The 26,261-nt window shown below is 40.6% G+C and overlaps 1 protein-coding gene across 3 annotated transcripts in view; it reads right to left on the reverse strand.

Annotated features, from left to right (window-relative positions):
- Nucleotides 1–4,997: 4,997 nt before the first annotated feature.
- Nucleotides 4,998–26,261, reverse strand: part of ULK4 (unc-51 like kinase 4) — a 401,679-nt gene continuing 380,415 nt past the window's right edge. For all 3 annotated transcript variants that reach the window (XM_034760991.1, XM_034760990.1, XM_034760993.1), the window contains 2 exons: nt 10,277–10,365; nt 4,998–5,836 (listed from right to left, as the gene is read on the reverse strand). In XM_034760991.1, the coding sequence (XP_034616882.1) occupies nt 5,773–5,836; nt 10,277–10,365 (153 nt within the window). In that variant the 3' untranslated portion in view covers nt 4,998–5,772. The remainder of the gene's footprint in view (nt 5,837–10,276; nt 10,366–26,261) is intronic.

Below are 26,261 nucleotides of genomic sequence, written 5' to 3' on the forward strand. Positions count from 1 at the left end.
CTTTTTAATATATCAATTATAGAAGATGAGCTAGGGTTACCACATGTCTGGTTTTTCCCAGACATGTCCGGCTTTTTGGCAATCAAACCCCCGTCCGGGGGCAATTGCCAAAAAGCCGAACATGTCTGGGGAAAAATACCTTCCGGGCACTTCCCCTCCCACAGCTGCTCTACTCCTCCCCTCTCAGACTTCGGCTCTGTTTAAGAGCCAAGCTGTCCGAGCCAGTGCTACTGGCTTCGGGCAGGCCCCCTTGCCTCCGGACCCCGGCCGTCAGCCGGGCACTTCTCCCCAGTTCCAGCTGCTCGGCTCCAGCGGCGCAGGGGCCGGAGGCAAGGGGGGCTGCCTGAAGCCAGTAGTGCTGGCTTGGGCAGCTTGACTCTTAAACAGAGCTGAAGTCTGAGGGGGGAGGAGCAGAGCAGCTGGAGCCGGGGAGGAGAAGTGCCTGGCCGGGGTCACAGGGTCCGGAGGCATAGGGGCTGCCCGAAGCCCAAGTGCTACCAGCTTCATGGTTTGCCAGGCAGCCTCCAGCCCCTGCGCCTCCAGCTGCGCTGGGGAAGCGGGTCTGGAGGCTGCCCAGCAAACCGTAAAGCCGGTAGCGCTCGGGCAGCCCTTTTCGTGTGGCTGGGAGGGAGGAGGGGGAGTTAGGGCGGGGACTTCGGGGAAGGGGCAGGGAAAGGGCAGAGTTGGGGCAGGGCCAGGGGTGGGAAAGGGGCAAGGCTAAGGCCTGTGGAGTGTCCTTTTTTTTATTTATTTTTTTTTAAATATGGTAACCCTAGATGAGCACACAGGACTGTAACATCCCCCATGAACTGACACTAACTCTGCCTTCACCCTGCTGAGGTTACTGCTTAATACAAAAACCTTGACATATCTGTTCAAGAGGGCGTGGTACATCCATAGAATTATAGGCAGTTTCCACTTTGAAACTTATGTCCAAGCTTTTACAGTTTTGGCTGTGTGCAGTGATGCAACCTTAACTGTCACTATTATTGGGTTGTTTTTAACAAAACAGGCCACTTCCTCTCAATTAGACTGTTTTAAAAAAACAGAAGAACGTATTTAAGATAACACACCTTAACAGCAGTTTCAATCTTACCTGCAGTTGGGAGCATCTAGTGCAGACTTCAGCAGTAAAACAACTCAATTTGATTCTGAGATGTAAAAAGCCATTCCTTTGAGCCCTAGCTTGCAATCACCACCTTGACAATGCACTTGAGCCTGCAGAGACCACAAACTTGAGCCCAGTGCACATTAGTGTACAAGTTCTATAGAATCTTTTAATACCCATCTAAAATAGCATAGGTTAAAAAAACCCTAGTGCAACTGATTTACTAGGGAAATCAGCATTAAATACAGGAGCTGCCCAGTGAAACATGATAATAAGTACCTAACAAATCAATTTTTCAAATGCTAGGCATTTAATGCAACCTCTACATGTCATGACATCATGCTAAGGCATGGAAGTGCTAATAAATAAATACAACTATGACATTGTTGGCATCACTGAAACTTGGTGGGATAATACACATGATTGGAATGTTGGTGTGGATGGGTACAGCTTGCTCAGGAAGGATAGACAGGGGAAAAAGGGAGGAGGTGTTGCCTTATATATTAAAAATGTACACACTTGGACTGAGGTAGAGATGGACATAGGAGACGGAAGTGTTGAGAGTCTCTGGGTTAGGCTTAAAGGGGCAAAAAACAAGGGAGATGTCCTGCTAGGAGTCTACTACAGGCCACCTAACCAGGTGGAAGAAGTGGATGAGGCTTTTTTCAAGCAACTAACAAAATCATCCAAAGCCCAAGATTTGGTGGTGATGGGGGACTTCAACTATCCGGATATATGTTGGGAAAATAACACAGCGGGGCATAGACTATCCAACAAATTCTTGGACTGCATTGGGGACAACTTTTTATTTCAGAAGGTTGAAAAAGCTACTAGGGGGGAAGCTGTTCTAGACTTGATTTTAACAAATAGGGAGGAACTCGTTGAGAATGTGAAAGTAGAAGGCAGCCTGGGTGAAAGTGATCATGAAATCATAGAGTTTGCAATTCTAAAGAAGGGTAGAAGGGAGAACAGCAAAATAGAGACAATGGATTTCAGGAAGGCAGATTTTGGGAAGCTCAGAGAGCTGATGGGTAAAGTCCCATGGGAATCAAGACTGAGGGGAAAAACAACTGAGGAGAGTTGGCAGTTTTTCAAAGGGACACTATTAAGAGCCCAAAAGCAAGCTATTCCACTGGTTAGGAAAGATAGAAAATGTGGCAAAAGACCACCTTGGCTTAACCACGAGATCTTGCACGATCTAAAAAATAAAAAGGAGTCGTATAAAAAATGGAAACTAGGACAGATTACAAAGGATGAATATAGGCAAACAACACAGGAATGCAGGGGCAAGATTAGAAAGGCAAAGGCACAAAATGAGCTCAAACTAGCTACGGGAATAAAAGGAAAGAAGAAGACTTTTTATCAATACATTAGAAGCAAGAGGAAGACCAAAGACAGGGTAGGTCCACTGCTTAGTGAAGAGGGAGAAACAGTAACAGGAAACTTGGAAATGGCAGAGATGCTTAATGACTTCTTTGTTTCGGTCTTCACCGAGAAGTCTGAAGGAATGCCTAACATAGTGAATGCTAATGGGAAGGGGGTAGGTTTAGCGGATAAAATAAAAAAAGAACAAGTTAAAAATCACTTAGAAAAGTTAGATGCCTGCAAGTCACCCGGGCCTGATGAAATGCATCCTAGAATACTCAAGGAGCTAATAGAGGAGGTATCTGAGCCTCTAGCTATTATCTTTGGAAAGTCATGGGAGATGGGAGAGATTCCAGAAGACTGGAAAAGGGCAAATATAGTGCCCATCTATAAAAAGGGAAATAAAAACAACCCAGGTAACTACAGACCAGTTAGTTTAACTTCTGTGCCAGGGAAGATAATGGAGCAAGTAATTAAGGAAATCATCTGCAAACACTTGGAAGGTGGTAAGGTGATAGGGAACAGCCAGCATGGATTTGTGAAGAACAAATCATGTCAAACCAATCTGATAGCTTTCTTTGATAGGATAACGAGCCTTGTGGATAAGGGTGAAGCGGTGGATGTGGTATACCTAGACTTTAGTAAGGCATTTGATACGGTCTCGCATGATATTCTTATCGATAAACTAGGCAAATACAAATTAGATGGGGCTACTATAAGGTGGGTGCATAACTGGCTGGATAACCGTACTCAGAGAGTTGTTATTAATGGTTCCCAATCCTGCTGGAAAGGCGTAACGAGTGGGGTTCCGCAGGGGTCTGTTTTGGGACCGGCTCTGTTCAATATCTTCATCAACGACTTAGATATTGGCATAGAAAGTACGCTTATTAAGTTTGCGGATGATACCAAACTGGGAGGGATTGCAACTACTTTGGAGGACAGGGTCATAATTCAAAATGATCTGGACAAATTGGAGAAATGGTCTGAGTTAAACAGGATGAAGTTTAACAAAGACAAATGCAAAGTGCTCCACTTAGGAAGGAAAAATCAATTTCACACATACAGAATGGGAAAAGACTGTCTAGGAAGGAGTACGGCAGAAAGGGATCTAGGGGTTATAGTGGACCACAAGCTAAATATGAGTCAACAGTGTGATGCTGTTGCAAAAAAAGCAAACATGATTCTGGGATGCATTAACAGGTGTGTTGTGAGCAAGACATGAGAAGTCATTCTTCCGCTCTACTCTGCTCTGGTTAGGCCTCAGCTGGAGTATTGTGTCCAGTTCTGCGCGCCGCATTTTAAAAAAGATGTCGAGAAATTGGAAAGGGTCCAAAGAAGAGCAACAAGAATGATTAAAGGTCTTGAGAACATGACCTATGAAGGAAGGCTGAAAGAACTGGGTTTGTTTAGTTTGGAAAAGAGAAGACTGAGAGGGGACATGATAGCAGTTTTCAGGTATCTAAAAGGGTGTCATAAGGAGGAGGGAGAGAACTTGTTCACCTTAGCCTCTAAGGATAGAACCAGAAACAATGGGTTTAAACTGCAGCAAGGGAGGTCTAGGTTGGACATTAGGAAAAAGTTCCTAACTGTCAGGGTGATTAAACACTGGAATAAATTGCCTAGGGAGGTTGTGGAATCTCCATCTCTGGAGATATTTAAGAGTAGGTTAGATAAATGTCTATCAGGGATGGTCTAGACAGTATTTGGTCCTGCCATGCGGGCAGGGGACTGGACTCGATGACCTCTCGAGGTCCCTTCCAGTCCTATAATCTATGAATCTATGAATCATACCTGTCATTTAGAACACAAAACTGGGCTTAAAATGTACTTCCACTAGCTTAAGGATACCCCTGTAAGTCACTGAGGGAGGCATTGGGAATGGCAATGTCCTTTAATATATAGACCAATGAAGCAGTATGGCTAGCTATTCTGTCAATAGTCACCATGTACCTTTGAAGGACTTTGTCACTTAAATAGGAACTAGACTAAAAACAAATTAGTGACTTATCATGCAATATTCTTAATTGTTCCTGCCATTGTAAACAAGATATTGTTAATTAAAAAAGTGATTTCAATGTGTATGGTGTGATACTTGTTCTGTTAGCACTGATCTTTCCATGTCCAATTTGTTAGAGAATTTCAAAGCCCAAGCAACAATATCATATGGGAACTGCTAATGAAAAGTAAAAATTATTACTATCAAGCTTCAATGTCTCATCGAAATTCAGTGCTTGCCTGCAAAAGTAAAGCAGTAGGAAAATGTCAGAGTAGGCATTTAACCCTCCTGTGAAATTAATGCTAAATTTGTAATTGGTTACAATCACTACTGCAGCAAACGTGTCAAAACAAGCACAACTTTGTAGAAGAATGAAGTAGGAGAGTGAGGGAGAACATTCAAACAAATCTACTACAGGTAGCTTGGTTTGTCTCAGTTTGAAATTTTTTAATTAATATTTTCTTTATAGTCAAAACAGAATCTGGGATATACTGAAGTATATCAAAATAGTTTAAGAAAAGTGCCACAAGTTGACTTGTGTATAGAGCAATTATTAACGAGAAATCACTGCAATATAGAAGTGCAAAGTCATTTATTGTACCCTTTTAACCAGAACACTGTAATGTATTTGGTTTTGCAAATTGCCTTTAAACTACATGACTCAGTGCCAGAAGATTTGGGTTCTGTTCCTGGCTCCATCCCAGACTTTCTGTGGGACATTTGGAAATCAGTCACTCCCTATGCTCATTTTCCATCTGTAAATGGGGATGATACCAACTCCCTGCAGTGTTTTCAGATTGAGTCATTAACATTTGCAAAGCACTTCAGAAATCTTTACATGTGCAAAAGTATTCACCTATAACAAACTGTAGATGTTTCAAATGAGGATGATCAGCTAAGGCATTCTAATTCTGATCAAAACCTTGGAAAATATACCACAATTTAGGTGGAATGAAAAATGCTTCTCCCCTAAACATATTTATGAAAGAAATGGAATTTTTCAAATTTATATTCTTCAGTACATGGCTGTAGGACACTTAAAAAATCCCCTCAAACTGTAGGTTGTGCTAATTTAAGCAAGATAATGGACAAATGCTCATTCTTTTAAAAGCAAGTTTTCCCCACTTTTTCCCTATTCTTATACAGATAAGTGAATACATACACACACAGATTTCTTATCAAATTCGTACTACAACACTCATTCATAAATATCCTAAAACAAGACTGAGGAATTCACCATGCCAGTGTTTTGTGCATTCAGTCAGGACTGTGGAGTGATGATTGATCTGGTAGCCTTGATCTTTTAGCGTCCAACTGTTCTAAGAATTTCAAAAGCCAAGGAAGCAACAGCAATATCGGCATGGGAGCTGGGAAAGAAGAAAACAAAGATAGTAATCTTCAAGGTAAAACACCTCATCTAAATTCTGTAGTTGTCCTACACATGAGACTTTCACTTGTGCTGGAAAGTGCCTGATGAGGGAATCCACTTTGGATAACTCCTGTGTAAACCAATTTTCTGTTAGGATACTATGGATATTTCAACATGTAGCAAGTCATGCGTATCAGTGTGATCCCTTGAGTTCATGTTGACAGAACTGCTTGCTTGGTGCCCTGCTAAGTCTCACTCTGAAAAAGGGAAGATGTAGTTATTACATTTTCTTCAATGCTTTGGTGGAAAAATGCCTCAAATTTTTGTTGTCTTTTCACATGCACATTCCTTGTGGGGGTAGAGTCTGTCTGTCAGCACATGGAGGCAGCTCTGCTGAAGCATCTTTTTTTTAATCTGCTACAGGAAAGGCAGAATTATTCTTGCTGTACATAGTGCTGACTTTTCAGACCCAGTTCACTGGCTCCATCAGTGAGTGCAGTGGTTTGCTACCTGTCTTGTCTGCTCATAGTCTTCCAACCTGTGATTGGGTGTTCACCCCACACAAAGCACTGCTGGCCTAGTGAAACAGTTACTGCAACTATGGGCTACCTTGACCTTAGAACATAAGAACGGCCATAGTAGGTCAGACCAAAGGTCCATCTTGCCCAATATCCTGTCTTCCGACAGTGGCCAATGCCAGGTGCTTCAGAGGGAATGAACAGAAGAGATAATCATTAAGTGATCCATCCTGTCGCCCATTCCCAGCTTCTGGCAAACAGGCTAGGGACACCATCCCTGTCCATCCTGGGTAATAGCCATTGATGGACCTATCCTCCATGAATTTATCTAGTTCTTTTTTGAACCCTATTATAGTCTTGGCCTTCACAACATCCTCTGGCAAAGAGTTCCACAAGTTCACTGCGTTGTGTGAAAAAATACTTCCTTTTGTTTGTTTTAAACCTGCTGCCTATTAATTTCACTTGGTGACCCCTAGTTCTTGGGTTATGAGGAGTAAATAACACTTCCTTATTTACTTTCTCCACATCAGTCATGATTTTATAGACCTCTATCACATCCCCCCTTAGTTGTCTCTTTTCCAAGCTGAAAAGTCCCAGTCTTATTAATCTCTCCTCATATGGCAGCCATTCCATACCCCTAATCATTTTTGTTGCCTTTTTCTGAACATTTTCCAATTCCAATATATCTTTTTTGAGATGGGGCGACCACATCTGCACGCAGTATTCAAGATGTGGGTGGACCATGGATTTATATAGAGGCAATATGATATTTTCTGTCTTATTATCTATCCCTTTCTTAATGATCCCAACATTCTGTTAGCTTTTTTGACTGCTGCTGCACATTGAGTGGATGTTTTCAGAGAACCATCCACAGTGACTCCAAGATCTCTTTCTTGAGTGGTAACAGCTAATTTAGACCCTATCCTTTTATATGTATAGTTGAGATTATGTTTTCCAATGTGCATTACTTTGCATTTATCAACACTGAATTTCATCTGCCATGTTGCCCAGTCACCCAGTTTTGAGAGATCCTTTTGTAACTCTTTGCAGTCTGCCTGGGACTTAGCTATCTTGAGCAATTTTGTATTATCTGCAACTTTTGCCACCTCACTGTTTACTCCTTTTCCAGATCATTTATGAATATATTGAATAGGACTGGGCCTAGTGCAGACCCCTAGGGGACACCACTATTTACCTCTTTCCATTCTGAAAACTGACCATTTATTCCTACCCTTTGTTTCCTATCTTTTAATTAGTTACCGATCAATGAGAGGACCTTCCCTCTTATCCCATAACAGCTTACTTTGTTTAAGAGCCTTTGATGAGGGACCTTGTCAAAGGCTTTCTGAAAATCTAAGTACACTATATCCACTGAATCACTCTGGTCCACATCCTTGTTGACCCCTCAAAGAGTTCTAGTAGATTGGTGAGGCATGATTTCCCTTTACAAGCCCCATGTTGACTCTTCCCCAACAAATTATGTTAATCTATGTGTCTGACAATTTTGTTCTTTACTATAGTTTCAACCTTAGTTTTGCATTTGACCTTTAGTTTTTCCTGCCCTGTAAAAGTGTGTCAATACGGATTCATTGGTTCCTTGGCTTCAACTTGTGACATGCATCAACTGAATGACTAAGAACATGTATTTGACCACACTGGTTGAGTTGTTGATCTGTACCTTCTTTTTAGAAGGAGTTTGTTACTGAGCAGCAGTATAAACCAGGAACCTTATCAGTTGAACATCTTTCTTTAAATTAATTCACCCTCTGTATTGAAAAAGTGAATAGCAAAAGAGCACAAATCTTGAAGTGCAAAATGAACAGATGAAATGAATTCTATGTGGTTCTAGCTGGCCGATCTCCCTGTGTCTTACTGGTTAAGGAGGTAGCAGCAAAAGGGATTGGCACAACTGCTTTATGAGGTTTCTATGAGGCAGCAGACAGAGCACCTAAGCACAGTTAGTTCTCTATTTAAACATGACAAACATGTTATTCTATTAGGGCCTTTCTCATTCCCTCCCCTGTCATAGGAGATTTTGTAAAGGACTACAACCTGTCTTTATGAAATTCTTATATCAGCTAAATCGTGTGCATAAATATAGGAGAGGTCTGGCAGCTAAATTTAGACTATTATAAAAAAGGCATAGGTCCATGGCATTAGTGGTAGCGTTCTCTGAAATGCTTCCAGTTTGATGCACAGCCCAGCTGGGCAGTAGGAGCTTGGAGGTTTCAATGCATGGTTGAGAAACTGGTGCCAAGTTTATTAGGCACTGGCAAACATTTTGGGAAAGAGGGAACCTATACAGAAGAGATTGCAGAACCCCCTAGGCTCAAAAAAACCATCTTTGAAGGGGGTCAGAGCCCACAAATTCTCAGGCCCTTCCTGTTACTCCACCTCGGTTGTAGCAACTTAGAGTCTATATAAGACAGTATTAGTGTCCAGGGTCCCGGAGAAGCAAATTCCATAGAGGACTTCATTTCTTTGAGCTCCCGTTGACCTGTTGTGGCTGCTGCCGTGCTGGACCACGGGGCAGCTGACAAGTTGCTCCACAACTACTGTGCCAGTTTGACCATCCTTGGGATTGGTGAGGCTGGGTAGGAGCTTCTATACTCCTTAGGATTTAACCCAGTGGGCATTTTTGCTGGAGCACTGAGGAGGGCCCTAAATAAATAGTTGTGTCTGGTTTCTTGTGTAAAGAAAGTTTAAAACAATTAGAGGAAGCTGAGACAAAGATTAGAAAGGGTTAAAGGAAAACTTCAGGAGTGAATTATAATTTCGTAGTTAACTAACTAAATAATAATGCTACAGCAAAGACTGAAAAGGAATTTTAAGAACTTGTCACTGTCTCTTTAGCTGATGGCGCTAGGGGGAGTTGCCATTTTATTTCACTCTGGTAATGTAGTTGATAATAGGAAATGCAACTCAGCACTTGAATACATAAGAGGGGCAGCAGGTTTCTGAAAACTTGATTTATGGTAAGTTCTGTCTCCTTCTCCACACCACTTCTATCCCACAACTTCACAAACCCCTCCATCACGGTACCAGTGATTGTTACATTTCCCCAAACATCTCCCCCCGTTCCAAAAAATAATACAACTTACTCTACAATAGAGTTGAGAGGCCAATTTTCAAAACTCCACGCCTGAACAGAGCCTACAACATTGACTTATACAAAGCTTGCATTTATGTGCACAAAGGACACCAGGAAGATTCCCAAAGCATTGAAAAAAATCATCTATAAACTTTACATGGGAACCATTTCACCCAGCAGTGAAATGCAGCCTAGCAGTTCACAGCAGCAGTGAACAACATTTTAAGGAGAAGGGAACAAAAACGTGTCCATTTGAGAGTGCAAGGGGAATTAGGTAGGTAGAGTGTTCTGATTTGACCAGGCTACTTGGATTAACACCTCTATCCTTACAAAGAATGCCAAGGTACTTTTCAGAAGCAGTCAGGACCTCAGTTTTAAGCCTTAGTTGAAAGACAGCCGGCATTCTTAGAAGAATATTTCTTGTCCTCCTCAGCTGTGCATTTGAAAGGATTTTACTTTTACCACCACCATTACTTTGAGAAAGGGCACAAAGCCATGTTGTGCTGCCAGTACACTGTACGGGGGAACAATAAACCAGTATCTGGTGATGAAGAGGTGAGCTGTTAACAAACAGAAAAAAAGATTGTGTGACAGAGCAATGGCCTAGCCACATCTGGGATCAAAGTACACCGCAACAACAGCAACAAAAAAAAGCAAGAAAGCTTTGAATAAAGGGAGTTTTGAGGACAGGAGTGTACAGGAGGGGAGGGCTGGTAACAGGAGAAGCTTGTAGTGCACTTGAGGCGATTACAAGAGAAGACCATCTCAGACAAAAGGGGAGGGGAGTGCTCTCAGCCCTGGAAATTCCTGAAAGCCTGAGGGAACTCACCTGGCAGTTTGGGCCAGTGTCTCTAGAATGTGGATAAGACTGTCACCATCATTCTTCAGGCTCTCAGAGTGCTTCTTGTTTGAAGTTACCTGGAATGAAAAGAAAGAACAGTTATCAAAGACTTAGCGAGAAATTCTTCTTTGCCTTTTTTTTTTTTTTGGAGGGGAAGGGGCAGAGGAGAAAGCGGGGAGGAGGACAGAAACAAGTTATAGCAATTGTTACAGTTTTAAATGGAATGTGACATTACAGAGACCCAACAAAAGTAAACCCCTTTACTGAACAAGATTAGACATTCTGCAGTTAAAATCCAAAGTGTCTTAAACAAGATTCATTCTTGTTCTGTATCCCTGCATGTGTGAAAATTCTCAGATCACAGTCCACTAACCCTGAGTAACTGGTTTTCATTTTTACTATCAATGCAACTAAGAGCATATCCATTTATTTTGAACTTCAGGGAAAATATCAGGACAAAATCATTTTTTTCCCCACTTGAGGGGAAAATGAACAGTCAGCCTTGTATCAGGTTAGGTTACTTATCTGGATTATAAAATGTCAGGTTTGTTATGGGCATATCGAGGAGGCTGGTTTAAAATCATTGCTTTGTGGGAATTGCTCGTACAAGTTGTTCCTTCCTGATTGGACCATTACCACTTATCAGATATAAGAAACACTAAATGCACACAGCAGCATAATTACCTTACTGTCTATACAACATAAAAATGAATGGCAAATCCTGTAAGCCTTTTTATGGTGGATTAACGCTGGTTCCAGCTGACCTAGTAACGCTTATAAGTGTTGTACCTGTTTTATCACAGTGCTCTATACTGACCAGTTTACTGTTTTCCCACTCTTAAGAACTATAACTATTGATGTGCCAGGAAGCTGCAAGTGGCTTTCCATTTCCTGATTAGTTAATCATGCTGATGGGAAGGTCAAAGGATGACATGAAATGGAATCACATGCTTCGCATGGTGGACATTGAATACCTGACAAATTGCTTAAGGAGCACTATTGGTACATTCCACATACATCCCAGGAAATTACTAAAATCTGGATATGGGTTGGCCACTAACAATTCAGAAGTTACTGCTTGAAATCACAATTTTGAATCCTAAAATTTGGCAGGGAGCTGTAATGTCTAACATCCCACGGCTGGTCCTATTTAACACTGATCAGGCATAGGCCGCTATGCCTACAAATATTCTTTTTTTAAAGCTAGAGAGAAGCTGTATTTACTGCTGCCGCCATGCCAGAAGCTGTGCCAACATTTATCCTATTATACCAGTGTCACTTGCACTTATAATCCAAACAGCCTATAGTTACACTATACAAAGAACGGGGTCTTCTTTGCATTAACTAAAATCTTTCCCACTAATTGGACAAAACGGCAAATTCATTACTTATGTACAAATCCATCCTCAGGTACTCATGCTACCACAAGTACTTCAGCCTTTCTACACTCTAGAGGTTTATATCAGAACATCTCAATTTACTGTTCAGTAATCCACCTCTATTTCTCATCCTCGAGATACAGAATATTTCTGTAGTTTGTGTTCTGAATTATAGAACTCTAAACAAAGATGACACACTGGACCAACCAAAATTATAAAACACTTTTCTCGCTCTTAATAGCTTTAATCACAAGACGATCCTTTCTCTTCCTTCAATCCTCTCCCTCACTCACTACATACTTTCCAACTTTTGCAACTACTGAGGCAGGGATCCACAGACACCAGCCTCATTCACTACACAACCCTGATTCAATCCCAGAGCACCAACGATCCTATGCACTGAATGAGGCAGGAGTCCTGTGGGGAAAAATGTTTGTGATCATGTAGGTAAGGCTGTATAATCATCCATATGCAGGAGACAGTTGAATTAAGGTTGCATGGGCACCATACATTCTGGCATTTCCTAACACTTGTGTGTTTGACCTTGCAATCTTAACGATCTTTTAACATAGTGGATTTTGAATGTTCAGACTAAACATGCCCAGTTTTTTTAACCTTTCCTCATATTTTATCGTTTTTGTTGCTCTCCTCTGGACTCTCTCCAATTTGTGCACATCTTTCCTGAAGTGTGGCACATAGACCTGGACACAATACTCCAGCTAAGGCCTCATCAGTGCCGAGTAGAGTGGGACAATCATCTCCTGTCTCTTACATACAACACTCCCGTCAATACCCCCCCCGAACATTAGTATTTTTTGCAACTGCATCACATTGTTGGCTCATATTTAATTTGTGCTCTACTAGAACTCCAAGATCCTTTTCAGCAGTATTACTACCTAGCCAATTATTCCCCATTTTGTAGATGCACATTTGATTTTTTCTTCTTAAGTGTAGTACTTTGAATTCATTTTTATTGAATTTCATCTTGTTGATTTCAGACCAATTCTCCAATTTGTCAAGGTCATTTTGAATTCTAATCTTGTCTTGGAAAGTGCTTGCAACTCCTCCCAGTTTGGTGTATCCGGCAAATTTTATAAACATACTCGCCACTCCAGTATCCACGTCATTAATGAGAAGGCCAAATAGTAGCGGATCCAAGACAGACTCCTGCAGGATCCCACTAGATATGTCCCCCCACTTTGACAGTAAACCATTGATAATCATTCTTTGAGTGTGATCTTTAAACCAGTTATGCACCTACCTTATAGTAATTTTGTCTAAACCATGTTTCCCTAGTTTGCTTATAAGAATGTCATGTGGGACTATGTCAAAATCCTTACTAAAATCAAGATATATAACCGCTATAGCTTCCCCCATCCAGTAGGCCAATAACTATCAAAAAAGAAAATTAGGCTGGTTTGGCATGACAAATCCATGCTGGCTGTTACTTATCACCCTATTTTCCTTTGGGTTCTTATGAATTGATTGTTTAATAATTTGTTCCAGTATTTTTCCAGGTATCAAAAGTTCAGCTCACTGGTCTATAATTCTCTGGGTCCTCTTTGTTCCTCTTTTTATTGATAGGTACTGTGTTTTCCCTTCTCCAGTCCTCTGGGCTCTCACCCATCTGCTCCATGAGTTCTCAAAGATCATCACTATTGGTTCTGAGATTGCTTCAACTAGTTACTTAAGTACCATAGGGTGAATTTCATTAGCTCTGCTGGTTTTACTACCTCTAACTTATCTTAGTATTCTTTTCCTTTTCTGGCTTTTGTTCCTTCTGCCTTGTTAATATTGTGTTAAGCAACTGGTCACAAGTCACTTTTTTTTAGTGAAGAACTGTTAGCTTTGTTAGTTTCCTATACACATTTTAAATCGAGACCAACCAAAAACAAACACATTTAAGGGACAAATTTTCAAAGAGGCTTCAAATAGATTTGAGAAACATACATGACCAATTTTTGTCCAATAGCACCTGAGTGTACAGATTTGCAATGCAAATAGGGTTTCCGTGTCTAAATTTGATAATTGGAACACAGAATGATGTGCTTCACCCTCCATTAGGAAATTTATCCATGTCACACAACTAGCTTGGGAGAGGATCAATACTGTAACAACAGAGAAGTTGCAGATCAGGTGTGAGGTGAGTTGGCTGAGCGGAGTGCTGTAGCGTGGATAGCACTTGCCAGTATTATGGCTATCTTTTTGCCAGTACTATCTTACTTATGACAAGAAGCAATACAATTTGCTTTTGCCAAACTGGGTTTTTTTTTAAAGTTAGCTTTACCAACTTTTATTGTTCCAAGAGTTACTGGAGGGCTGCTAAGACATAAGATGTTAGATCTCTCCTAATGTAAAGGCTATGTAGAAAAAACCTGGTTGAGCTCAGGAATCATTCTTTAGCTAACAGAACCAGGACAAAAGCAATTTTCAATATACTGTACTCTTATTGAAAAGTTGATGTATAATCATAATCTTTTGTCTTCTCTGTGGTTTTCAGAGGACAATAAATATTAATACAATATGTATAATAAGAACATTACAAGCCTTTTTTTCACACATTTTATTTTTTCTTCCACCACACATCTCCATGTGACTTGACCTGTTCTATTTTTAAGGGTTTCATTATGTTCCTAACAAACAGTTTGAAGGTCTCTTTTAATAATGGTGTTTTGTTGTGGTGGGTTATAAGACATTGTTCAATGACTTACAATCAGTAGTTGTTCCTTTAATTAAAATTGTAATTAAATCTCAGTTTAGTTGTACATTCATTGCAATTTAATAAGAATTTCAAACTGACTTTTCTTTATGAAGCTAATAACCAAACAGCAGGCTTTCTCTGTTCAATTCTATTAAGCAAAGATGAGTCATAAAGAACATCATAATTGATATGTAAATATCATTATTTCCTAAAATACAGAATAGCTGTTGAGGTAATACAATGCTGCTAATGACAAGTGCATTTAGCATGCAGGAAAATGTCTGAAATACAAAAATGATTGAAAGCACTTTATTACAGTGCTAATGAGCTGAGTGAAGCTGGAGTTCTGATTTAACTCACATTGATTTTTGTCCAGTTTGATTCTCAGAACAAGACAATTGCAAAAACTGGGCATAGTTTTACACTATCTGGAAAGATAAGGAATCTTTTCTCTTCTTAAGGTCTATGGCTTCATGACACTGAACTGTTTTCTCCAATTTGTCACAACTTGCGACTTTTAATTTACGAGTCACTTCAATATCAATTAACCTCTCTTTTGAAGGGGATGGCTTTCTCCTGCTATGTTCAGGTTTAAAGTGAGTTGCAAGCTTGCTGTCTATGTAGGAAAATTATATTGATATGGTGAGAAAATGCAAAATTATTAATTGGGTAAACAAAGAGGGGCTTTTTCACACTAAAAACTTACTTTACCAGCTTTTTTTTTTAAATCAGAAAGCAAGCAAGACCCCAGAACCATATTCAGATACACTCAAATTATCTTCACAAATATGGATATTATGCATGCAAATAATTGCAAATACAAACAGATATTTAGGTGTCTAAGTACTCATTTTTGTTGCCAAATGACTGATTTTCACAAGCCATTGCAGTAATTGCATACAGAAATAGAAGTGCACCATTGCACATGTACCTTGGACTTCTCTTTTTACCAGTTTGGCACTTTACGTGGATCCCATAATGGTATGTCATCATACTTTTTCCTCGAGGTCTGACATAATTATAGGTACATCTTCACTGTATGTGTCTGATACAACTACAGGCACATGCTGCCTATGTCACATCTACTTATGGAAACTACAGGAGCTCCCCGACTTACACAAGCGTTCCGTTCCGGAATGCTTTGCGTAAGTCGAATTTTGCGTAAGTCAGGAATGTATCTCCGACAGTTATGCCAAAAAAAAAAGCTAACGGAACTTATGGAACTTTTTCCGTAAATCCAGATTTCCGTAAGTCGGGTTTGCGTAACGCGGGGAGCGTCTGTATGTTATTCAGTGTCCAAGGCTGTCAGTCCTGCATCTTCTCATAAGCATTACATTAACTAAATAAAGCATATCACCTAGTTTGCCACTCAATTCATATGGAACAAGGTCAGAACCACTTTGCTTTCCAGTCTTATAGCCCAGAACCATTCATGAGATAGACGCATCTTCAGGACACCACATACATTTATAGAAAATGAAAATTGATTAGTCACTTGATCTTGTCCATGTTTTTTATGTACATAAAAATACTCCTCCTTTCTTCGGGCCTGTATAGTTGGTCTTAGGATGGTGAGAGACCTTAAGTTTGCATAATCATTTGTATTACAGTATTCCTAAAAGCCCCAGACAGAATGCGTCTGACGAAGTGGGTATTCACTCATGAAAACTTATGCTCCAATACATCTGTTAGTCTTAAAGTGCCACAGGACTCTCTGTTGCTTTTTCCAGACAGAATGCGTGCTAGGCATTGTACAAACACACAGCTCATGACCCAACAGCTTGCAATCTTATTTACATTGTTACCCTGACCACTCCCTGCCCTCTCCACCTGTTGTACCTTGTCTTAAATTAAGATTAGATTAAGCGTGTTCCCAGTTTGTCAGTAAGTACTGGGCAAGGTTCACAACCCTCATACAAGTCTTTGTGCTGCTCCAGTGGTGGAAAGGGCCTGTAAAACTTGCCCTAACTAGGCAACTGTGAACTCCCCTGGTGAATCTATGGGTTGCTTGGTATCAGCATAACCAGTTCTCCCACTCCATCCTGGACTTTCCCCCTCTCCGCCCCCAAGGAAGAGGCTGTCAGTGGCATGGTCACTGCCTTCGATACCTGACCAGTATAACAGTCCCTTGGAAGCTATTACTGTGGGCAAAATTATCAGTAGTCCTTGTGGCTTCAAGATCTACTTGTGTCAGGGCCCAGACTGGCCCCTGGCAGCTCCAGGAATTGAGGGACAGCAAGGATGAAGTACAATGTTTGCAAACACGTCTCATGATATTTTATTTATTGGTAGATATTTCTATTTGCATTTTCTCCTACCATGAGACAGAGAGACCTGCACATACTATGATTGTTCTCACCATAGACCAAAAAACAGCAGCATCTGTTTATTCAGAACATCAAAAAAGCATGTCCCTACTGTTATAATTTTAAAATGGTGGTAGAGAGGTCTACAGCCTATGGAGATCAGCAGAGGGACACTCTCAGACACACTCAATTACTGACTATTTAAAGAGAAAAAAAACAAAATTCTTAACACACTATAAAATTGTACAAACATAATGTACCAACTGCATGTGCTGTTTGAAATAGTACTCATTGGGATGGCTCACATTTGTCTTTACTACTTATGATACAGGAGAACTAATTTGGAACTTGAGAAAATATTTCTGACACTCCCCCGCAGCATTATGCATTTTCTGACTACTCTCTTCTCTGTTAATATTTTGGATGGGGAGAGAGATATACAAATGCATGTGTGGCAAGAGCAAAGCAAGTTGAGCAGGTTTAGTTTGTGTTACTAATTGGCAGCTTCTATGAACAGGCCTGGGCAATGCTGATGGACCATAAAAACAAGAAATGAAAATTATAAAAGCATGAGTGTTCCAGGTGTTCTTTGGCAAACATCATTGTAGGCATGTACTCCATCTACACAGATTAGAAAGACTTTGTGGCTTTCAGATCTTGTAAATACATGTGAAAACAAGCCGGTATCTGTGACAATAAACCTACATCAGAAAGCTTAGCTTCAAGAACTCAAACACCTTTTTTTTGCTCTTTATGGGTGAAATCCTGGCCTCGTTGAAGTCAATGGCAAAACTCCTTTTGACATCAATAGGGCCAATATTTCATCCTACCTATCTTGCTTCCTTTTCATTTATGTGTGTGTGTACACAGACATCTTTATTATGAATTCAAAGCGAATTCCAGTGGTAACTTGTGACTATAGCAGCTCCCTGACATTTTGAAAGTCAGATGGACTTCGGGACTGTTGAGGAGAGTGAAAGGGAATTGCTGGACTACACTTGTGAATGCTACTTCACCTTGGATCTTTCTTTGTACCCTCCAATTTGAATGTACCCCTCTTCCTCAATATGCATAAACATATACACATGGTTATTGCAAATCTTGAAAAGTCACAAAATTGCTAACTGGCAACTGTTTTCTACTCTCCTTCAGGAAGTACAAATGTCTTTAATACCCAGAAAATATCCATTATTACTGCAGTTTCTGTCCATTATAACAGTGAATTAAAAGTGTTCAATTTAATTTAGTTGGTTAGGGGAATCTCTTTGTCTCTCTTCTTACCTACTGTCCATAATAACTGCATCCAGTATAAGTGAACTGCAATTGTTAATTGACAAAAAGAGTCTGAGGTTTCCTGCTCATAGTAGAAATATATGTTGTTACAGACTGTCTAGAGGGGGTTGTAGGAAACTCCCATACAGTGGTGCAGTGTTCCCTAGGATACACATAAAGGAGTAATATCAGATTAAAAAGTAAACATTTGCCACCCTATCACTGGGAGATCTCATCCACAAACTTCGCGTATCATCTCTATGCTGATGACTCACAGATCTACCTCTCCACTTCAGACTTGTCTCCTTCTATCCAAACAGAGATCCCAGCCTTTCTTTCTGATGTCTCCTCATGGATGTCCAGATGTCAGCTTAAACTCAACATGGCCAAAATACAGCTCTTAATCTTTCCCCACAAGCCCTCCTCACTCCGTCCTTTCACAGTCACTGTGGACACCACCACCATCATTCCTGTCACCAAAGCCCATACCCTGGGCGTTACCTTCAGCTCAGCCCTCTCTCTAGGTCCAGCCGAGTCTAAATTTTATTACTTTTTTCTGCATAATATCTCTGAGATCTGGTCTTTCCTCTCCACCCACATAGCTAAATCCCTCATCTTCTTGTGGCTTGGTTTCTGCAACCACCTCCTCTCTGTCCTTCACAAATCTCATTTTGCATCACTTATCTCCATTCAAAATGTTGCTGCAAAGATCATTTTCCTGGCTCATAGATTTGACCCCATCACTTTGAGTCCCTCCACTGGTGCCCCCTTCTCCATTGCATCACACACACACACACACACACTTCTCATCTTCATTTTTAAGGCCCTTCACAGCCTATCCCTGCTCTATCTACTGTCTTTTATGTAATATTGATGTTGATCCCTGCATCTATTTGACCAATGATGGCAATCTTCAGGTCTCAGTTGTTAAATTTTCAAATAAGACTGTCATGCGTTCTCCCATGCTACCCCTTACATTTTGGAAGAGTTTCCTGTAAACATCTGCAAAGCCACCTCATTGTCCTCCTTCAAATCTCTCCTTAAAAATCTCTTCTTCTGTGATGTCTGCAGAAAAGCTGGAACTTGGTTAGGCAGCTCACGTGCTATGACCACTGCTAATTACGCTGATTCATTCTGTCTCATTGTTACCTTATGCATTCCCTGCCTATATGTTGTAAACACCTGCTGCCTTTTGTCTCGTACTTAACTTGTAAGCTCCTGGGGGCAGAGGCAATCTTTTTTGTACATTGTCCAGCGCTTGGCACAATGGAGCCCTGGTCCATGACTTGGTGCTACCCCAATATAAAGAAATACATACAATAAATAATAGTAATAACTATTACCAAACAGCTATGACAAATATCTCCCATTCTCACCGTAGGAAAAGCCAATGACTACTGTACTGCAGGAGTATTCAAGTGAGTGAGCGATTAAGAAATGCTTGAGTATTTAAGGACAACAGTATCCAAGAGGACATTGCTGTGCTACAGAATAGACCCAGACGAATCTCCAAAACTGCAGGGCAGTGGCAGTTTGTCAAGGAATCTGATGCTTCTCCAGCTTGGCATCTTCCTCTCTCTCATTTTGAAATGCTGATTTGGCACTCATGAAAGTGAGGGACTAATAGCACTGGCTTCAGCAGAGCATAGCGTGACCAGATGCTGTGCAAGCTTCCCCAGTGCATTTCAAGCCTGACCTAAATCCTTAGCCTTTCCTGAGCAGAAAGCCAAACTGGCTGAGAGTGAGCGGCAGTTCTGTGACATTATTAATATTCACTAGGGATGAAGATCAATTGGAAAACTCATTTTCACATGAGTCCTAACCTGGATTTGAACCCAGGACTCCAGAGCTAAAAGCTTGTACATTAACTTGACTTGACATTTTAGGTTTACCATCTAAAGAGGAGTAGGAAGACGATGAGGCATGTTGAGAACTAAAGAAGATTATGAAAAATATATATGGGGGGGGGGGGGAAATAAGAATAACAAGAGTGATAAAATCTGTTAGAAAATCATTGTGGGCTATGATTTTGGGGCTAAATATTAAAAGCATTATACACTCCTTTCTCAGTAGGATCTTTCGGAAATATATGCACATTCTCTAGTTTCCAAGGGCTCATAAAACTTGGAAATAGAACTCCTGAGCTTTTCATTAAGTACCAAACAGAGTCCTTTAAAGATTCTGATAAAAGGACAAAAGTTATGTCTAAATATTTTCTTTCAAATGTGATTAGATTTGTGCTCTTTAGCAAAAACAAACAAACAAACAAAAAAAAAACCCCACAAAAAAAACCCACCACCACCACCACCAACAACTAAATATGGAGATGACTGGGGAGGGATATCAGTCTCTCAAACACCAATTTCTAGGAAAATTATATTTTATGTAATGGTCCAATTTCCAAAAAATTGTGAAAACTGTCATAAAAACAAACGGAGTCTTGAAAACTATTGTCATGTGTTTATTCTTTGCCTGGCTGGCAAAGAATAAGCAGGTAATCATTTGGTCTCGACTGACTTTTGAGAGGACTATTTTGGCTAATTTACGTTTTGTTTTGTTTTGAAACAAGCCAAGTTGTATTTAGATACCTTTACAGCAGCCAATAAATCATGCATGTGTAATTACAGAGAAGCGGTCAAAAGGAAGTAATGGTGATGGGCACAACAAATAACAAAGCAAGGCAATCTCAGCAGCATTTGCACTATGTAAAATTACAGTGCAGTGAAACACCAAACGAACATGGCAGTTCTTTTGTTCCCACAGCAGCACTGAATTAAGGCAAGAAGTGCTCCACAACAAAAACAATTGTGATAGACACAGGGATTTGTACTGGGTTGAAATTATGACTCAAACATAAACAAGATATCAGGTTTCAGCATCAGACAGTTTCACTGTACAACCCAAAGTGAAACATTCAGCCAAGAAGCGAGAGACCATATTTCTCATTGCTGACAACATCAATGCTGCTTTGTGGGCCAGCTCTCATATTTACTCACAACCACACCGGCTCCCATTATTCAAATGCCAGAGCAGTGCCAACTCCTAGAGGGCTTCTGGAAAATGATTGCATTCCAAACAAGTGGGTAAGGAATGGCAATTTCTACTGGAACATAAGCCCGTAGTATTCCAGCTACTGAAATAAAGACTGCTCTTTACTTCCTTGTTACTCAGTGAAAGTAGGATAAAGTCTCCTTCATTTGATTCTTCCTTAGTGTCATAAATTAATGGCAGCCTTTATGCATTAATTGAACCCTTTCATGTCAATACAGCTTGGTAAAGAAACAAACAAACAAAGATGGAAAGCAACAGCCCAGTTCTACACAGAAATAGATATATTTCCACAGATATAGTGCTTACGGACAAAACCGTGGACAGTGTCCTGTTGGAATACTTGATGTAGTATATCCAGCAGAATGAGTAGGGCAACAGGCCAGGTTGCAGCCATGTTGTTTCACAGCTACCATAGAGATCATTAAGCTTCATGTTGACTGTGCTTGCCCTCTCCCACATCACTGTCAACCACAATATCAGTACATTCTACAAATTATTCTTCTCAATATTTTGTGAAAAGAGGTAAAAAACAAATGAGCTCTCATGTCATCTTTCCTTTACCTAAGGTCGCTGTGGCATTTCCTTTTTTATCAGTGGTGTGGCTGGATTCCACATGGCCCACCTCATCTACATGTGCTGCTGTTTTAGTGACATTAAGCAAATACTGATTTTACGATTCCACAGCCATTCTCTCCCCTCCTGGCCCTCCCCCACATGGCTGATTTTATCACGGTTCCAATCAGTGACTGAGAAGAACAGATTTGCCAGTGGCTTTTCTATGCCTTTATCAATTAGCTGAGTCCTAGCTCCAGGCAGTTCTCAGTGTGACATACAGACCCCTACAGCTATCCCCAACACAATGCCATTTTCCTGCTCTTTATAATCATTTTGCAAGGCATTAGTGAATGTAAACACTGCAGAGTTTCTTTGCTGCAACAAAAGGACAAGAAGTACAATGATTTCCAATAATTACTTGTAAATGACAAGAAATAACATAAATCACCTTTTTCTCTTCATACAGGCAGTAATAAATGAAGTGCAATCATCTTCATTCTCTCTAGTCATGACCTGCCACCTCTAACGTGCATAACAGGTGCTTATTGTCATGGGTAGAAAGAAAGGTCAAGCCCCTCAACCTGGCAGGACTGAATCAACCAGAAGACAAAAAGATACAAGGATGACAAGTCCAAAGAGATACTAACCAGTGACAAGAATGGCAATGTATTGTGTACCATTAATAAAAGAAGGCCTGCAAGAGTGAAGCCTCACTCAGTTTAAGGACAAAGCCAAATACTTGCTATTTCATATCAACAGCATAGACAGAAGGGCATCTCACTAGAGCTCTGAAACATTTTTTACAGCTGAAGGTAGGGAATATGGAGTCTGCATAACCAGTGGGGACAGGAAAGACAAATCCATCCAAATGCCACTGTCTTATTGACCTCCCACTATTGTATGCAGTGTTTGTTGTATCTGTGTCAGTACTAGGATATTAGAGAGTCAAGGTGGATGAGGTATATCTTTTATTGGACCAACTACTGTTGGTGAGAGAGAGATGCTTTCAAGCTTTACACAGAGCTCTTCTTCAGGTCTGGGAAACGTAGGCTAGACCTACACTACAGACCTATATTGGTAAACTATGTCGCTCAAGGGTATGAAAAATCCACGCCCCTGAGCAACGCAGTTACACCGACCTAACCTCCCTGGGTAAACAGTGCTAGGTCAATGGGAGAGCTTCTCCTGTCGACATAGCTACTGCCTCTTGGGGAGCTGAATTAAGTATGCCAATGGGAGAAGGTCTCCTGTCAGCATAGTAGGGCTAGTCTACAATATGGGGGGGGGGGGTGGGGAGATCGATTTAAGTTACACACTTTAACGTAGCTGAAGTCGACTTACTTAGATCTACTTACTGCGGTGTCTTCACTGCAGTGTGTTGACAGGAGACGCTCTCCCGTCGATTCCCCTTGTGCTTCTCATTGAGGTGGAGTACCGGAGTCGACACTAGAGCGATCGGCGGTCCATTTATTGCATCTATACTAGACACGATAAATTGACACCCGCTGGATCGATCGCTGCCCGTCCATCCGGCCAGTAGTGTAGACAAGCCCGTAGTGTCTTTACTAAAACACTACAGCAGTGCAAAATTATGAATTTAAGCTCTCAGGCTTGTCTTTTGAAAGTGCTGTGCAGGTTTCCTTTGAAGATGAGGACTGATAGGTCAGATATAGAGTTTCAGAGTGATCGCTTTGTGGGTGAACTTATGAGCCTAGGAGCTTAAATTCATAACTTTGTTAGACGCTAAAAATCATGGACTGAATAGAGTCTGGATTCATGGCTTACTACAACAATCTATAGCCAACTAACAACCTGCCTCACAGCTGCTCTCTCCCCTCCCCTCCCCTCCACCCCCACCCCCACCCCCACCCCCACCCCTTCCTTTCCTACCAATGACTGGAGGGGTGTTAATGAGCCATTTCACTTTGACTGGTCTCTTGAAATATGTGTTAACTACTTATGCTAAACAATCTGTTTCACCTTGTATTTAGCAGTGATGCTCTGAAAATTTCCCAAACCTGAAGAAGAGCTCTGAGTAAGCTTGAAAGCTTGCCTCTCTCACTTAGTGGGGTTCTAACTAACTAAACAACTGGAACTTAACTACTACAAATAACTAGAATTATGTACAAGTAGAGAAAAAACAAAGTCCACTGAAAGGAGTATTTGCAGGGAAAATGCTAGGATGAGCTGAAGTTCCAGCGACCATCATAGGCGGTAAGAAGGTACTGAGGGGGTGGCTGGGCAGCAGGACCCTTTATACAGGCATTATGGGCACGCAACTCCAGTGGACATTGGAGTCGACCTGGCAGATACCACTGCGGTAAAAACACCCCTACATTGGAATGGACATGAGCAAGCACTCGAAGAAGAATTTTGTGTATGTGTGAACTTTTTTGTTTTTATTTTGTGGGTGAATTTAATTTTTATGAAAGAGAGGGGCTGATGACACTGGTTTAAAACAATCATAATGTATATAAATGCTGTGGCAAGCTTCACCCACACAGCTTTGGTAAGTGCACCTCACTCATAACATGCAACACTACCATTAATGCAATCATGGGCTTCAAAGGTACAGAGATGGACAATTACACTGAGCTATGCACAGAAACTGTGATGACACCAAAAGCACTGCTTTCAGTTGCAACTTAAATCAAGTTGTGAATGAGGCATTTTTTTCCTTTAATTTTCTATTTGTGAGAAAAAAACCCAAAAGTTATAATTATAACATGAAGCATACCCCATAATAAATATGTACATATACTGAATAAAGCATTTTTAACATATAAAATAGTGGGGTTTTTTTAAAAACAGCTTCAGAATAAATTGCTCATGTAAAGACATTTTTGCTGAGGTGTAGCTAATTGTACCACGGTTTTGTATTCATTATTGCACAACTATTATGAACAGGGTGTTCCTATAAATGAGAAATGGCAGTTTAGTCACTTAGCCCGATTGTATTAATGATTTAAATACTATCATGCTTATGAAAATGAGACCAGAGGGACACTTGGACGTAAATAGTCTTTCATCCTCCACTCTTAGGAAACCCTTAATTTGTATTCATTTATAGAAACGGGACAAACATTATTGGACCCCGAATGAGTATTTGGAGATCTGCCAGAAGATCCTGCATTTTGCTCCTATACATGGTAGGATGACCATTTTTGTAACTTTTTTGCCCTCCAGAACAAAGCCAATGTGTCACAATTAGGGTGACCAGACAGCAACTTTGAAAAATCGGGATGGGGGTGGAGGGGTAAAGGAGCCTATATTAGAAAAAGACCCCAAAATCGGGACTGTCCCTATAAAATCGGGACATATGGTCACCCTAGCCACAATATAACTTCATGTCAAGATTATTGACTGAATGTAATGATATCACTATTGTGCCAGTCAAAGGCTGATGAAACAATGAGGAGACACAATACTTGCAACAAGATCCAAGAAGGTTCATCCATCACTATTAAGGTGCACCTTATGGCAAACTGAGCAGTTAGATTTCAGAGTAACAGCCGTGTTAGTCTGTATCCGCAAAAAGAAGAACAGGAGTACTTGTGGCACCTTAGAGACTAACAAATTTATTAGAGCATAAGCTTTCGTGGACTGCATCCGAAGAAGTGGGCTGTAGTCCACGAAAGCTTATGCTCTAATAAATTTGTTAGTCTCTAAGGTGCCACAAGTACTCCTGTTCTTCTTTGAGCAGTTAGAGATTACCTGTAAATGCCTAGGTCAGGTGATAAGGAGAGGAGAAAATGGAGATGCCCAATCCATTAAGGAAAGTAGTCAGGCAAGCAGCATTCACACTTTTAAAAAGAATCTTAGTAGAGTCTCAGGGCTTTGTTGTCTGATACTTAATTAGCAATTTAAAAGAATTTTGTGATTTTACCAAGTCTGTGATCCTTCTCCTTGGAGCTAAGGTACCTGGAAGTATCTTTCTGATAGGTTAGAAATAATTTTGTACATTAAAGAACAGTTTTATAGCACTATTTCATTGTTCAAATCAATCAAATTTGGCTCCGAGTTTCATTTTTGAAGACATTAATCTTATTTTACATACTATTTGGATTACTTTCTGGCATACTATCAGACATGCAAAAACAAAATCTAAAAAGACTAGATCTGACTTAAAAAGAATACCTGTATGATCAAAGCCTCTAGCTCACCTGCTCTTATTGAAGAGCTAACTAGAAGAAAAAGTCTTATCTTCTAAGAGATGTAATTAAGACCAATTGCTTTCAAAAATTTGAAGAAAGACTGGGATTAGGCTCCTAAAACAGCACCCAGGGGAACTGGGTGGATCAAGGGATTAATAATGAGATATTGAGTCTTTCATTTCTAAATTGCTGATTCCAATCCAATATGATAGTTATCCAAAGTACCACCATCTGATGGCCGTTTGATGAAATTAGGTGAAGGTCTCATTCCAGTTGTTGTCAACACACGTAGAAAGCACAAAACCACTAACAAAATGGGCACTCTTAGAAGAGAGGCCAAGGAATGAATAGAGATGAAACCTGAACTAACATGCAGCTGACGAAGTGGGTATTCACCCACGAAAGCTCATGCTCCAATACATCTGTTAGTCTATAAGGTGCCACAGGACTCTTTGCTGCTTTTACTGAACTAACATGTCACCACTAAAGATAGTCCTCTAAGTCAAGGTATTTGGGCACACTGTCCTGACAACGTGGGGAAGCTTGCACCACCCA

The sequence above is a fragment of the Trachemys scripta genome, chromosome 2 (assembly GCF_013100865.1).
Source record: "Trachemys scripta elegans isolate TJP31775 chromosome 2, CAS_Tse_1.0, whole genome shotgun sequence".
In the NCBI taxonomy this organism is placed as follows: Eukaryota; Metazoa; Chordata; order Testudines; family Emydidae; genus Trachemys; species Trachemys scripta.